We start from the raw sequence: 16,238 nt of genomic DNA, 5'->3' as shown, positions 1-16,238 counted from the left end.
AAGATACTTGCCGGTAATTACAAAAGTCATTGGATTCCACGAAGAAAACGTACCGAAACGAGAGTGTGCAATAAACCGGGGCATTGATTTTCAATTCCGTCTCGCCCTCTCGCTCCTAGTGTTCCACGAATTTCTTCGTAAATTGGTTCTCCACTCGGTTGGTTCTCCATTCGGCAAATTAAGCCACGTTGCATCATGTGGTTTCGGGAACCACGTATATTTACACTCTTTATTCGTTGAAAATTACAAGGAATTACAAAGTGTGATTTTTCTGTACGCTGATCGAAAATGTTTAATCGCATCATCGCTTGAGAGCAATTGGAGATTGACTTTTGAATCGAGTGTTTGTTTATATCCATTATACGAGAAATTCATTAATAAACTCGCTGGAAGATATAATTATTTTCAGTAATTAATATGATTTGGAACAATTGTTTCTGAGAAGATTGAATTTGAAAAAATTCAAATTTAATTCAATTAAACAATTAAATAACAATAAAAATAATTAAATAACTATTTAATTCAATTTAATTTAATTTAAAATTCAATTTTTTTTTTGTTTCGGTAATGTGTTTCTAGACAGAGGTATTTAATTCTATAATACGTAATGCATAATTTCAATTAGTATAGTCATAACTAGAAGGAACCAAAATGTACAAGTAAATATTGTTTCTTTAATTTAAAATTATAACATGACAAAAAATCCACGTGACCTTTTTAGATACAAAACACAACACCGCATCAAAATATAAAGTGGAGAAAAGAGATCTTATTAAGAGCAGGTATTTATAACAAAATGTATTAGCAACACAAAGTCGCTTAGATGTTATACTATAATTACGTTATCAATTACCGACACTTTGAAAAGGAAACATGGGAACAAGAAACAGGAATTTTGAATAGTCATTAAATTTAATTAAGATTCTCCAAGAAAGATGACAAATCAAATATATCTGCGTTACTCAATAGTTTTCTTGCTGACACTTGACAACTTAAAGTTGTAGCAGCTGCTTTCAATTTATTTTTCCATTCAGCGCTGTCGTTCTCACTTATAGAACATAAAATTATTTCGTTTACTTCGTCCTGAACGGAATAACATGCTATACAATTAAATATTGATTTCAAATCATTCTTTACTTTTTTCTTTATTGTCTGATCTCGACTAACTAAATTCAATATAAAAACACCATCATTCGTTAAACATTCTGACACCGATTTTATAACTGACATCTCTAAAAATTGTTTAGGTGGACAACTTATCCCAACTGTAGTGTCTTTACTGTCCACGTCGAAAAGTATAGCCTTACATTTCTTTCCAGTCGCTACGTATTCTTTGATAAACTGAACTCCATCAGAGATTTCAACTTTCATTCTGGTATCAAGAGTAAGTCCAAAATAATCAGTTGCAACTTTGAGCATTGCTTCGTCGATGTCAACTGCAATAATTTTTAACTGCAAAAAATGAAAATATATTTTATCAAATACTCTAATGCTATTCTAATATAATACTATTATATACATACTTTAGGAAAACAATTGTACAAAAATGTACACAAACTCCCTCCGCCTAATCCTATGATCATAATTTCATCATACTCTTTCTGATTTATCACAGCAGCAACACCAATGCTCATATATAAATGATGATCGCAAGCTAGGAAGCCCGGATCTATAACTTTTTTCATTTTGCCACGTCTAGATTTAACTAAAAATATTGTTTAAACGTTATAAAAATTATTAAAATAATAGATTACGAATGATAATAAAATTCCATGCCTTGTTTAAGTCGAGCTTCGCTTTGGATAACATAAGGGTTATTTAGAAACACCAGTCTTCTAAACTCATAACCATCCCTTTCAATCTCTTCAACCACAAAAGAACCACTAAGCTCGCTTTTTCCTTCGTAACATATAACTCTCTGCCCTACATCAGATCCTAATGATAAAAATGGAATATCATTTTTACCAGATAAACCATCTGGCGCTAAATTCAGAATACAATCTTCCAGTTCAGTTTTTACAGCATCCCAACTATCAAACTTATGTTCCCTGCGTAGAGTGACAATTGCAAGTCTATCTCGTTGTGCGCTTTTAAGAACTTGTTGTCTTCCTTCCTTTGTACTAAATAACCAATCTGTTTCTCTAGGCAAATAAGAAATTCGATCTTTATTGCGCATGAACGTCTATTAATATGATATCTACTTCTGTATGCCTACAACAGTGATATAAAATGAGTGCAAACTCACTTTCCTTGTGGTACTATGAACGCTGCATACGTTTTCGTACCGTGCATTTTAGGCTTATCCAACACATAAATTGTGTAGCGTGGATGTTCGTCGTCAGGTCGATGTAAGTCCAATGATATTTCTCCAACATCGGCTACGCTACGTTTCTGAAGATTATTACATATTAAAGCTGACTGCTGAGTTGAAAGCACAGCTGATAACATATCATTTGTTGTTGACACCCGCTTTGGTGGACCGTCAACCAATACCGTTTCTAAAACCTATTATAATTATAAATTAAATCTTTTCAGTTTATAAAATAAAAATTTATTATCATAATTGAACTTTTATGAATATAATAAAAGTACAATACTTACTAGTTGTTGTAAATTTTTAAATTTTGTTGCAACAACTACAAACACTGGAATCAAACTACCTTCTTCTATGCGTGCTTTTGCTTCTGCTTCGTAACAACGTATTATACGAAACATAAATCCAGCAGAAGGAAAATAAGACAGAAGTTCTGTTAAAATATGTTCTTGTAGTAAAGAAATACAAATGTATCTACCACCGTTACGTAGAACTCTTGTAATTTCCTAAAATAATTTAATTCATATTATATAATATAAAAAAAAATTTAATTACCTTTCCCTTCTAAATTATATTATTTAATATATACGTACTTACTTTAAAATATTTATTAACTATGGTCGTTGTATTTTCCTTGGTGTCTGGCATAAGAGCATCTAAAGTACCTTTATCTAATATAACACTAAATGTATCACTTGGATATGTCATTTGTGTAGCATCCATTTGTTCATAAATTAAATCTGGTCTCACTGATGCATTAATATCACACATTTGTTTAATAACAATATGTGATATATCAATATTAGTAATATTCCTGCAATCATAAAAATATATGGATTTATTTTGAATTTAATTTTCATAGATAAATCTATTTAAATTTTATTTGATTGATAAAATGTTGTTTCATTAAAATTTACCTGTAACCAGCATCGTACAAACACATACTAAGCGTTGAATTACCACAGCCAACAATTAAAATATTATCTTTTACTTTCATGAATTTTAAAAGTATACTGCATAATTCTGGATATTCTCCATACCTAAATACAAATACAAATATCATATATTTCATAAATCAAATTCATAAACTGATTATAAATATAAATGATACATACCATTCAAAACTTTTTTTACCACGTTTTTTGAAAAATGTATTCCAGTATTCGACTTGACTAAATTCTTCATGCGTTTTTGGTAACAAATTCATATTTTATATTTTATAAGGAATATTATAATTTTGATGACGTATATTTGTTTTAAATCGTTTGTTATTGTAATTCATACAAGCAGGTTAAATAGATAGGTTAACGATTCTCGATTAGGTAATTACTTACACCATATCAACAAACGTATTGTCATCTAATTTTTAATTATTTTTATATTGAAATCTAGATAAATTTTTTTATTTTACATCATATTAAATTACGTAGATTAATTTTATATATCACTGTTATAATTAAGTACTTTTGCACAAATATTTTAAACACAGAAAATGTTTGTATCACATTATATTTTAAACAGGAACAATATATACATTATAACAAAATTCTTTACTATATTAATTTATTGTAAATCAATTAATAATATACATCCGTTTCTAACCTAATAGCACTCAAAATCCTATTTTGATGTTGTTTTCATTTTTATTCGAGTATTATCACTTTTAAATGCTGCAAAAAATTAAGATAAAAATTTTTACTAAAATTAAGCTCTAATAGTTTGAACATAAAGCTTACTCAAATTATCTTTTTATACAGTATATAGACATTTAAACGAGAACGTTTCTACGCACGGTGACCGTTACTTAAAGACGTACATTTTACAACTTTATCAATTTCTTTTATAATATATGAAAATTACACTAAATGATTAAAACTGATATAGAAATATATACGTAATTCAGTGTTTCATTATTTAATGTTTACCGAAACTATATACAAAATTTTGGTAATGTTTAGTAAACTGAATAAATACAACTATTGTAATGTTGATTCAATATATTTTGGAACTCATTAAAAAAACAATAGTACAAAAAGATTATAACATGTTGATTTATTACAAACAAAGTCAATACACTAATATATATATATATATACAACTACTTTCATATATTTTATATGTATATATATATATGTACATTTTATATAAAGAGTATGCACAGAACATTCATGACTCACATTCATATATTTATATGTTACCGATATAAAAGCTTTTTATATGTGATTATAGGGATGTAAATAATGCTATTCATTTTGAACCATTAATAATAACTAACCACAAATAACATATTAGATTATGTTCAATTAAAAGATACATGCACAGCCTTAAACAAGAAGCAACTGTACTTCAAATTGTTCCATCACCATGGAATATACTATAATTTCTATAAAACTTGTTCAAACTAAATTTTCTTATAAAGCTTTGGTCTAACTTTTCCATGGGAACCCTTGTGTATTCTTTACACACATAAAATATACTCGACAACATTTATACAGTATAGAATTTGCTCAGTATTAAAGAACGTACATATATTGTACATTCTATTTTGCTTGTAATATGCTCGTTTATACACAATTACACGATAATCTGGTAAGATATAAAATTTTCTGTATATGCTATGTATCTTCGCTTAATACCTAACAACATACCTTACTTGTTTTACATATATAAAGTATGATCAATAAAAAAAAGACCAGTATTATCAAAGGTATTAAAGTGTCATTAAATATATCTAAGTTTTTTTTTCTTTCAATATTTTAGCAGTATTCGTAATAATAAAATAAGATAAAAATTGGTCTTGAATTATCAAAGAATTAAGACAATTTTAGTACGTAATTGAAAAATATTATAAATACTTACATATTATTTATTACTGTAATTTCACTTTCATTTTCTATGTAAATAAATATACTTCCATTAATCTGAAAAATTTCAAACCATATTGACAGTTTAAGAGAAATATATTATTAATATTATATTGTGCAATGAGAAAATTAATTAGATTTAGTGTTTTTACTTTAACCATTTCACTACTGTAGGTTTTATAAATTATGTAAAAATAATATTTCTCAGGTATCATATTATAATTTAAAAATAAAAAAGTAATATTAAATTTGTTTGTAAACTCTTTAGAATCAGTTTCATTTGAATTTATTACATATAGAAGATATATTTTTTCCTTTTCCATTAAAAAAAGAAACTAATATATTGTTAAACAAATATAACACTGCTAAAATCTTTGTCAAAAATAAAAAATAATTTTTAAATTAATAGTACAGTTGAAATCTTAAAAGATCACATAAATTCATTATCTGTGGAAAGCAAATAAATTCAAATGATTATATCTAAAGTAAATGTATAAATTGCTGGTTATGTGAAACTAATATGGATTTAATATTATTATGGTTTTTTGTTTCTTGTACATATATGACAAGAAATGAGGATAAGTAGTTTTGAGCAAATACATTGCAACGTCACTTACAGTTACCAAAACAACTATAAAAAACCAATTAATTTGGCATTTACTTTAGTATTAAAAGTGTCGAATTATAGATAATTTTTTAAAGTATACATTTCATTCATTCATTATAAAAAGACAAACATACCATTTGATTCAAATATTTAATACTTATAAAAGCATTAATTAAAAATAATTACAACTAAAAGTATCCCAACATATATTTCAAAAGTAATATATAAATTTTCTGGATAAATGAGAGTATTTTAGAAATAGCAAAAGAAAATTTAAATGCATTATATTATAGTAGATATATTATACAGAGTGAAAAACTGGTATTTAATAAATGTTATCAATACTTAAAAAAAATATGACTGTTTTCTTGCATATACACTGGGAAAAGCTTAATGGAAGTGTCAATTTTAGCACCTTGTCTTAAATATTATCACCGTGATTATTACATGGTCTCAGTAACAAACAATAGCGATGAATTCAAGGAACTTTCATGTAGAAACCTTCATATTAAGTATTTCAGAATATACTTTTTAATAAATGTCTAGAACGTATGAGTCAAGTGAATGCAAAGTTAACAATAAATATAAGAAACAAAAATTAACTATATGATATATGTAAAGTTTTGAAAAGTAATTTATATTTAATTAATTTACCCTTAGAACACATTCAAATACTATTACTTTGTAAAAAGTGGTTGCCAACTGGGTACGCTCAAGCTTTGTGCAAGAACTTAGCGTAAGTAATGGCACTTAGATGAACACATATTAAAAGCAAAGTAATGTCATATTGATAAGATAAAAAATAAACAAGGACACTTGTGCACTAGAATCAGCTGCATTAACAGTTACATTCATCAATGTTATGTAATGGTAGATTACAATGACAAAACCAATTTAAGGAAGAGTGATCTCAAAATCATTTGTAGAGAGACAGTAACCTGTTACTGATATTTAAATTTGATTTGTAAAATACATTTCACTCTTTATGAACATTTTAATGCAGGGCATATTGTAATACATAGACATAATTCTATGAATGAGTTAAAAAAAATAAAACTAACAAAGAAAGTGTATATATAAATTTATCCCACTTCATCTTATTCTTGAATCATAGGAATTAGATCAGATAGGCTCCATTCTTGTACAAACTTTTTAATCATTTCTATTTCTCTTATTTGTTACTGCAGTTACACCTATTCTTATGAATCAGCTTGTAAATGTAATAAACCAAATATCAAATTTCATACTATGTGTCATGCACAAAAGAATATTTAGATATAATTATTTTGAACAGATCAAATGCCCTGGCAGTTGTTAATGTTTTTATGTTTTACGTCTATTTATCTTAAATAGTGAAATAGATAATTTAATACGTTCCATGGTGAAAGAATCATAAAACTTTATATTTATAATTTCTTATAAATAAAATACTATAAAAATGTACAGTTATATTGTTATGAACCAAGTATAAATTCATATTTGTTGATTCAAATATTGTCACTTTAGCATTAATATAATTTTTACAGCTACTTAATTTATAAGACGTTTAAAACAATTATGAAGCTAATGGTTTTATTACTCGAATAGGCAAAACATCCAATTGGCAGATACGTGCACATTTCAAAATATAAAAAGAAACAAGTATTTGGTTTAACATTGGTAGTTGTCAAAATGTATCATCTTTGATATGAAAGAATAGTAGTAGCCCAAAGAAGCCGCTGCCAAATCCATCGTGGAACTCTGCATGGTCCAAGACTAGCCATTGCACTCGCTATATAACGCAACCAATCCCAGATACCCCATGGTGCATGTCCTCCATTAACATAAAGGACATATGTAAAGCCATCTTTGCATTTCCCACGAATTGAATAATAGTATGGTAAAAAACTATGTAATCGAAAATGACATCTCTGGTAAAATAAAATAGCAGGTGAATTGCTAGATAATACATGTAGGAAGACTGCTTTTACGGAAGAACGTTCTGGAGCAGTGACATGTGCAAGTAATTGTTCCAACAATAATGAAGCAATTCCATTTCTTCTATATGCGCGACGCACCCCTAAACTAAGAATGTAACCTACTAAACAATCTTTTCCTAAGCTTGAACACAAAATACCACGATCCTCTAAGTTCAGTTTGGCATAAGGCTTTATCTCCGCAACAATAAGTCCAATTATTACTCCACCATACACAGCTGCAAGTGCATAAAACCGTGAGGAACTTGTTATATCTTCATACCACGAATAAGGATAATCTACGACAAAATAAATTAACACTTAGTAAGTAGTTTATAATAATAACAAACAACTAACACACATAAATTCTATATCTATTTTTATATCAATTTTATCTTTTAATTCTTAATGTTCGAAAAAATATTTTATAGATATAACATTCAATAAATTTGCAAGTAATTATTTATAGCTATGTTAGAAGCAAAATATAACTTTCTATTTCTGTATTTACTTTACAAATTATGAAGCATTTTTTTTAGAAATATATAATTTAAGGGGACTTTTTCATATAATATTTAGATGAGTGTCATGGTTAATTATAAAGAACACAATGTATTTAAATGTTTGATCATTGCTTAGATCTTTTCAAAAACAAAATATTGTGCATTCAAACTTATTCAACAAGTATTTAAAACGTAATTAACGAACAATTATAAATACAAGATAAAAATAAAAAGTATGTCTCATATCTTATATGATTAATGTGATTACCATCCTTTCTTATCTACTAGCAAATGATACTTCTTATCATGATTGATTCGATATAACATCTAATGTATTAGCCCAACGAAATATGAATCTTTCAGAATCACCATATTTTCAATGCAAAAAGAGTTAAAATAAAATAAATTTATAAACCACTGAAATCTTACATTAATGAAATTCAGTGATATTACACGTAGAACCAGAGAACAGTGATTATGTGATCAGAAAAGTACCTACAGCTCACTTTGTTTACGACATAAAAATGTAAAATTAAATTAAAAATTTATAAGAACCTCGTACCAATTGGGAACCAATCTTGACAAAGCGCACGTACTTCTTCCAAGTCGTCTGGACAGAGGAAACGCAACTGAACGTCACCCAAGACACACAAGGGAACAGTTGCCGCTGTCACGGAGGTTTTCTGTTCATTAGGCGAATTTCTGATAGTATTCTCATCCGTATATTTGTGTTTGTTTTCTTGAGATACTTTAAATTCACTTTTCTCAATTTCCGGTAAAATAAGATATCGATTAAAAGATACGGCCATCACGCCACACTTTTAGTATCATTTGATCAATCATTTCTTGAGCAATGTCAAGCATCTCTCGTTACACATAAACCTTTGCTAGTAAACATATCGAGATCCGCAGACATTTTGCTTCTATCCCTCTTCTGCTCTTCACTCTATTAATTTCTATCTCACTCCTTCCCTTTCCACCTACTATATGTCTTTTCATTACCCCCTCTTTTTTTCTCTATCTGATATAACATAAATTTCGAAAACACGATCATAACTCATTTTTTCAAATTTTCGTACGATGATAATTTTATATATTATTCATTATATCGTGACAAATTATAATTCAGAACTTAAGAAACATTCCAAGCGTCAAATTTTAGAACACTACGACGTTTGTTAGTCAACGAGAAATTCGCGATGACATTACAATGACGTTATGTAATTTAAAAATAGTGTAATATTGATTATATATTTAGAAACGTTCTTTTAATAATTTACAGGAATACTTTTCATACAGTAAGAAAACTCTTACGTCAGATGTATTTTAAATTTATATTTGAATATGAAAACAATGTATAGAATTATTAGATAATAATTATTATTTAATCAGGGGATGATTTATCAATGAATTTATAGCAGTAAATTTTCTAATGGCACATATATCAAAAAAAGTATTGCTCCATAGCTTCGTGAAGTTTTGGAAGTTTAGCGAGACACTTGAGAGTAGTTAAACGTGTTTCGTCTTTGTCCTCATTGGATGACACTGATTGCTTTTCTTGAAAGACTTCCGGGTTGTATCTACTGGTGGAAAAGATAAGAACGAGACTTTAGGGGAGTCTCAGTAGCGCGAAATTACAGAAGCATTAATATATTTCCTCGCCATACCACTGTGACGTTAGAAACGCTATGGAAATCGACACTCCTATCTACAAAATGAGATTCTATGGTAAAAATTACAGCGCACGCGCACGTACCCTCCCGCCATTATCTACACATTTGAATTTCTGCCTTTTCATTTGATAAAACTTCTTCGATTTTAAAGCACGATAATGATATTAATGTAAGTATAATATTGCAAAGAATGTTTATAAATGTATAGATGTAATTACTGTACATATAAGCTTAAATATTATGAGATGAATAATGTATGATAATTATTTAAAGATAAACAATGACACGTGACACACCTGAACATGAGAAATGTATACAAAACATATATTTATAAAAATATGTAAGATACAGATTAAAAATTGAAATTCGTAAGTTTGTTGTTACTTTATTTTGTCAAACTATATTTTTGTACATACGTTTGTAGGGTATTTAATAACCGTGACTTATCAAGTATATTATTTGTATATAAACATTGTTTTCATAATATTTGACTCTCATTAGCATCGATTATTTATTAATATTATCATTGTACATTTTGTAAGTTAATAGCAGTTAGATCATTCGCAATCACAGTTATTTGTTGCAAAACATTTTATATAACAACCCTTTACGATCCTGTGCACAAATTTCTAATTTTCTAATTTCTAATTTCTAATTTCTAATTTATACTTATTATGTCATATGCTCAATTTATTGACATCTTTAAAAATGCTTCATATCCAAATGATACATCGGAAATACAGAAAACAGGACGAATGTCAAAATCATACTTCGTACATTACCATCCGGTAGCTCGAGAATATTGTTCAATGTTTCTTAGCAATGTTTTGCTAACGTTCGAGTGCCAGTTTCGCAAAAGTGAATTTGAGTCACTCCCTGGTGTAATACTTCCCACCGAACTATTATCGAAACAAGGTGATGACCTCGTTGCACCCTTGTGAGACCTTCTCACGGGCTTTCAATTGTTTCATGTAAATCCTATTATTTTTACCAAAAACGAAGGATTTCTTTATAATGCTTCCTTTGTTGGCAATAAAATATCTTAAACGCAAGTAAACGCACGCCTGCTTCCCCGAAGATATATTTATGAATTAAAGATCGCGGGAACGTTCTTCCGCATTCTATTTCACTTCATTTCATTTAGTTCCACTTTTATCAGGAAGATCTCCGTTCTAGCGAGGCGCCTGCCATGCAGGTGTACAAGTCGTCGACCGAATTGTCGGCAACCGTTGCTTCCAATGGTTGAGGACTTCAAATTAGTCGTTGAATTTCCCGAACATATAAAGTATCGATCAGCTTCAACAATATTTACAGGGCATTTCGAAACTTAGATACTTTAGGATCAAGTACATCTGATCCAGATTGCACAGTTTTCCTATCAGCAATTACTAATAGACTCGTTAACACGACTGCCACGAAAGTCAGTGCTTTATCACTTATTCTTTCTATAAAAGATACGAAGCAAGAATTGGATGATATTATACAGTAAGATAATAACAATATAATATATATATTATTATATATAGTATAATAATTATTGTTATATTATATTTAATATCATAAGTTTCGAAAGTCCCTGTATATATTGTTGAAGCTGATCGATACTTAATATATATGTTCGGGCTGATTCGATGACTTGCTTCAATTATTAATTCTTTAATATGAAGATTCTTATATTACCCTATTATCTAGTTATTAAGAAAATTTGTACTCGAAATCAATTATCTTCCAAGTCATAATTATTCTCCTGTAATTTGAAAGCTTCGGTCGGTGACCGTGACAGTCAAAGTTAATACATAATTTATTATTCATTTCATTCGAAGATGAAACGATAATTCACGATGTAGCAAGTAATTGTTACAGTTAAAACGAGAGACGTGTAAATGAATACTGCACAATGCGCAATAACACGATAGCACGTCGGAAATAGGGGTACTGAAAATCAAGAACACCGCAAACCACGGTGACAAAGGCTGAATCGGAAGAAAGTTCCGCTCATTGTGTATGGTGGGATAGGAGAAGAACCCGGTTTATTATGGGCCTGCAAAAGAAGGTGAAACTGCTCTCATTCTGAGAAGTTCTTTTTTTTTAAACAATCGAACAAACGATCTTGCGCACTTCAGGCTCGGGAGTGCCGACACTTGACAATTGAAAAATTATTTTTCAGTCGAATTAATCGAACAAACTTGTCGCTTTTAAATGACATAATTTAGCCAATTAGCAAACTACATTTGAAATTTGTATATACATATGAACACTAAATAGAGAACATTTATTTTATTTTTTTAATTAACGCAACGCGTTCACGTGTTTGATTAAACGAACGAGTGCAATGCACGTAAAAAACAATTGTACAATGAACTTGTCGTAACAATTTCAACTATACCGGTACGCACTTACACTAGTGCGGTCTCGGGTTGACCTTGAACTCAAAAAATTTAAGATCGAGCAAGGACATGACGTACCATGAAGTGGTGCAAACATAATGACTGCCCAACTCATTCTTTATGTGCTGTAACACGAATACTTAATGAGAAATTTTCAAGTCATTGGATTGGCCGTAATAGGTCCACATCATAGCCAATTCGCTCGGCAGATCTCGCACTGGTGGATCGCCAGTTTTTTGCGGGGAAAATTGAAAGGTATTTGTTTCGGGGATTACACTTGAATTCCCCGTAACTCAATTGCAATTTTCGTATCGTTACACATAAATCTGTAACGTGCTTATAGTAGAATTTCGAAAAGTCCAAAGAAAATCAATCATCATCGCACCACGCGTGATTGAATTTATTTTCAGTTCTCGTAACATAAAATTATGCATTCTCGCTTTTGTTTTCGTACGGTCGAACGTCGTACGTTCGTCGATTATGAAAGTGCTCATTTCAATGTAAAAGTGTGGCTCGTTAGAGGATCAAGGCCAGCATCGCGGCGCATCGATATTCGGCTGCACGGGAGATAGAAAAGCGATCGTCAGCCTCGTATCGATCATCGTCTCTATCATCCGTCCATGGCGCGAGGAATTTTCGAGTTTCGTTTCCCCGATGGAAATCGACATGTTCGTTTTTTCCTCGTGTAATTGGTCGTTATTGCTATTGTTCTCGCCGCCGCAGCCGCCGCGTCGCCGCTACCTGGGCGGAAGGAGCGTGTAAGTGCACGCGCGTGCACTCGTGTGAGAAACAGCGTGAAAGTTTCACGAAACTCTAACTTATTATGCGGTGAGGCCTCGGCGAGACCACGCCGGGGAATCATTTCGGGCATGAATCGCTCCGCAATGGGAACGGGCGGGAATGAATTGTGCATTGTACTATCGCGAATTATCGACTTTCCTTCCCTTTCTTTCTCTCTCCTCCGCGGCCGCACGCAAACAATTATTGGCAAAGAAATCGAAGGGATAAGCGCGGCGAGATAGCGCGAAATTGTATAAGCGTCCGTTTAAGAGACGCGCGTCGTGTAATCCTTCGCCGCGGCTGTATCTCTCGCCATTAATTATGTAATAAAAGTAATCGACCGTGTTAACGTGTAATCGCGGCAACGAACGCTGCAACGTGTTTTCGCCGACGGAAACGCGAATCGATTAATAATCCCCGAAACGCAGATACGATCGGTGGATCGTCAGCCGATCGACAACCGCTCGGACAATGCGATCGAAAGCCTTCAATGAAAATCGCGCCGGACAAGGTCCGCCGGGACGCCCCGCAAAAACGGAAATTCGCATAAACATCCTCTCGCTCCGGCGACCGTCGTCGTTCCATTCAATCTCATTCACGCCGAGACGACCGATGCAAATTCATAGACTCGCAAAAAGCGGCGCGATCGACGGGAATATTTCCTCGGTCGGACGCCGGCGAGCAAAAACGGCGAACGGGGAAAAAACGAAAACAGTAGTAAAGTTTCCGTTTCATTCCTCCCGTCTCATTCATTCGAAAACGTTATTGAACGCGTGCGTGCGTGCGTGCGTGCGTGCGGTCTATTCGTAACGCACGCAAACGATCCTCCGGTTTTTCTTCCGTTTCTTCCTCTTTGTTCCCCTTTTTTCCACTGTATATTCCCCATCGCACTCGCCTCTTTTTCCTTTTCTCGCTTTTTCGTTTTTCGAGCATTTCGCGACGGCGGCCGCGTGGAAAGTCAAAAGGGGGAGGAGGAAGGGACCGGCAAAAAGGAACAAGGGTAGAGGAAGGAGGGGGACCGGGGAGGGAATAGTGGGAGGACGAGGCGGAGGAGGTGGAGGCGGCGGAGGAGGAAGAGGGGAAGGCGATGTGGTCTGTAGAGCTCCGCAAAGAGTGAGGAGCGAAGAGAGAAGCGCAGAGGAGAGGAAGCGGGCCATTGCGCCATGAGGAAGTGGCTCACCACTTACACGAGTGTCGTTAACTAACATGTTCCAACGTAGAGGTTTGCTCCCATTCCTCCACAAGCGGCGAACTTAACACATTGAGATAAGAACGGAATACGAGCGGCCCGGGGTCGAAAGAGCCGGCACCGGCGCGACTCGCGGCCGCGCGAGAGGCGAGAAGAAGAGGGAACCGGCGCGAACGATGATGGTTTTACCCTGTAAACGGCCCCGTAAATATTCGGCCTCCGCCAAGGCGAGGGAACAACGGGCTTTTACTCGCGACCGGACACCGGGTACACGGCGTGCCCGAATATCGCCGGTCCCGCTACCGATTTGCGCGATTTAACGAAACGGCTCGCGCTTCCCCGGACACGCACGAGTCCCCATGATCTTTCTTCCGCTCACGGGACGCGCCGCGTTCTATGCGGATTTTATTGCCGCACGAAAATCTCCATTGATACCGTTCGGCTGAGGTTTTAACAGGCTAAGCGCCGTGTCGGTCACTGGTCACCGACGCTTCTGAATGACTAAAGAACAGTCGTAACGTACGAGATCGATGTGAAATAAAAATGTTTAATGAGGCAACTGAGTTGATAGTGTAACGCAAACGTTGCTACGCCGAACAATTATAATTGTTCCTGCTTTTCTTTGCTACGAGAGACACTCTATGGGAAAACGATTTTTGTGGCGGTTAACGTGTTAACAGGTTTCCTTGACCAGTTAACTGTTTCACGAGTATACGTGTCATCTTGGAATTCTTGATGATCTTTCAACGATGGATTACTTAGTTTTTGAAAACATGTAATTCTTCTTCGTTAGGATAGATTTTAAGTGCGTTTCGCCTGCGTTTAACGAGTATCTTCATTATTTTATCGCGACAATGAGATTTTTCAAACTAAATTTCACAACTGGTTGAGGGACAGGTGATTGTCCCTGGAATTTTCGAATTGCTCGAATACGATTGCGAGGTTTACTGAACTGATGATTCAATCGAATCTAGAAGATTCTTCGAAATATACGAAACCAGCAGATGAAATTAAATTATATATCGACTGCTTATCACGTTGACTGCCACGAGAATTTCGAACGTTTTCTGTAACAATACATATCCTTTCATAACAAAGGCAAATGATAGAAATAATTCTTAATGACTTGGTGTCATAGTACACGTGTTGTACTATCATCCAGCTGTTTGTGTTAAGTATTTTTAATCGACAGTTTTCTTATTGTAATTGTATTTAAGCAATTTTTAAGCTCCGGTCACCGGTGACCCCCATGGCGTTCAACGTGTTGAATAGAAAGAAAGGTGATTATACTGATCTCTTGCCGAGTAATTGAATCATTTGCGACTTTTCCAAACATGGACATTCGATCAAATGTCGACGTTCGTCCGCAAAGGGCCGGTAAAACCGAAGCGGTTTAGTTTTATTGAGGTATTGAATGTTCGGTTTACTCAGTTCGATGTGTTAGTGTAATAGTATCTGCGTTCGTTATGAAAGAATGAGTAATACACACAACGTTTACAGTTCTTACGGCGGTGAACGCGTTAACACATCGCGTACCGGTAACGAGCAATCTCGTTTTTGTATAAAGAAACTTAGCTGTACGACTTCGCTAATTACCTCGGCATCGGAAAAAATATAAAATTTCATTCATTGATTATCTATTTAAAATATATTACACAACAATATGATACATGAGTTTTTCTATGTATAGTGATACAAGTTGACAGTGAAAATTGCCATCACAATTCGGTTTTCTGAAAATTAACCGGTACGCAACGTGCTAATTGGCTTTTCAATGTCAGATGAAAAAGCGGCCTGGCAATTTTCTTTGGGCAGTCGTCGAATAATAATTAGATTATACCATTCGACACGATTCGAATGAAGATCGTGATTTCCATTGATGTTGAAAGTCTCATTGAGCAATTCTTAGGCATTGATTAGTACTCTTCGGTAATTACCGGTGGACAATGTGTCGTAATGTGTCGGA

At 33.0% G+C, this 16,238-nt stretch overlaps 2 protein-coding genes across 2 annotated transcripts; both read right to left on the bottom strand.

Annotated features, from left to right (window-relative positions):
* Positions 1 to 589: 589 nt before the first annotated feature.
* Positions 590 to 8,954, bottom strand: LOC116429187 (eEF1A lysine and N-terminal methyltransferase homolog). The gene is made up of 9 exons (XM_031981813.2): positions 8,806 to 8,954; positions 3,430 to 5,235; positions 3,232 to 3,354; positions 2,912 to 3,128; positions 2,602 to 2,820; positions 2,246 to 2,505; positions 1,777 to 2,141; positions 1,524 to 1,705; positions 590 to 1,452 (listed from the first exon to the last, which is right to left on the bottom strand). The coding sequence occupies exons 2-9, from the start codon at positions 3,519 to 3,521 to the stop codon at positions 913 to 915; spliced, it is 1,998 nt and encodes a 665-aa protein (XP_031837673.1). The 5' UTR covers positions 3,522 to 5,235; positions 8,806 to 8,954; the 3' UTR covers positions 590 to 912.
* Positions 6,768 to 9,833, bottom strand: Naa60 (N-alpha-acetyltransferase 60). The gene is made up of 2 exons (XM_031981809.2): positions 8,806 to 9,833; positions 6,768 to 8,039 (listed from the first exon to the last, which is right to left on the bottom strand). Exons 1-2 carry the CDS (start codon positions 9,050 to 9,052, stop codon positions 7,462 to 7,464), a joined length of 825 nt encoding a protein of 274 aa, XP_031837669.1. The 5' UTR covers positions 9,053 to 9,833; the 3' UTR covers positions 6,768 to 7,461.
* Between the last annotated feature and the right edge of the window lie 6,405 nt (positions 9,834 to 16,238).

This window comes from Nomia melanderi, chromosome 3 (genome assembly GCF_051020985.1).
Source record: "Nomia melanderi isolate GNS246 chromosome 3, iyNomMela1, whole genome shotgun sequence".
Lineage (NCBI taxonomy): Eukaryota > Metazoa > Arthropoda > Insecta > Hymenoptera > Halictidae > Nomia > Nomia melanderi.
Note: the sequence above shows the minus strand (reverse complement) of the source record. Positions and strands in the feature narration are given on the sequence as shown.

Coding starts and splice junctions, on each gene's coding strand:
- LOC116429187 (XM_031981813.2), bottom strand. CDS start 3,521: ATGAATTTGTTACCAAAAACGCATGAAGAATTTAGTCAAGTCGAATAC. Junction 3,355..3,429: donor GGTAAAAAAAGTTTTGAATG/GTATGTATCATT, acceptor ATTTGTATTTAG/GTATGGAGAATATCCAGAAT. Junction 2,142..2,245: donor TTCATAGTACCACAAGGAAA/GTGAGTTTGCAC, acceptor TTATTTGCCTAG/AGAAACAGATTGGTTATTTA.
- Naa60 (XM_031981809.2), bottom strand. CDS start 9,052: ATGGCCGTATCTTTTAATCGATATCTTATTTTACCGGAAATTGAGAAA. Junction 8,040..8,805: donor TCAAGATTGGTTCCCAATTG/GTACGAGGTTCT, acceptor ATTTTGTCGTAG/ATTATCCTTATTCGTGGTAT.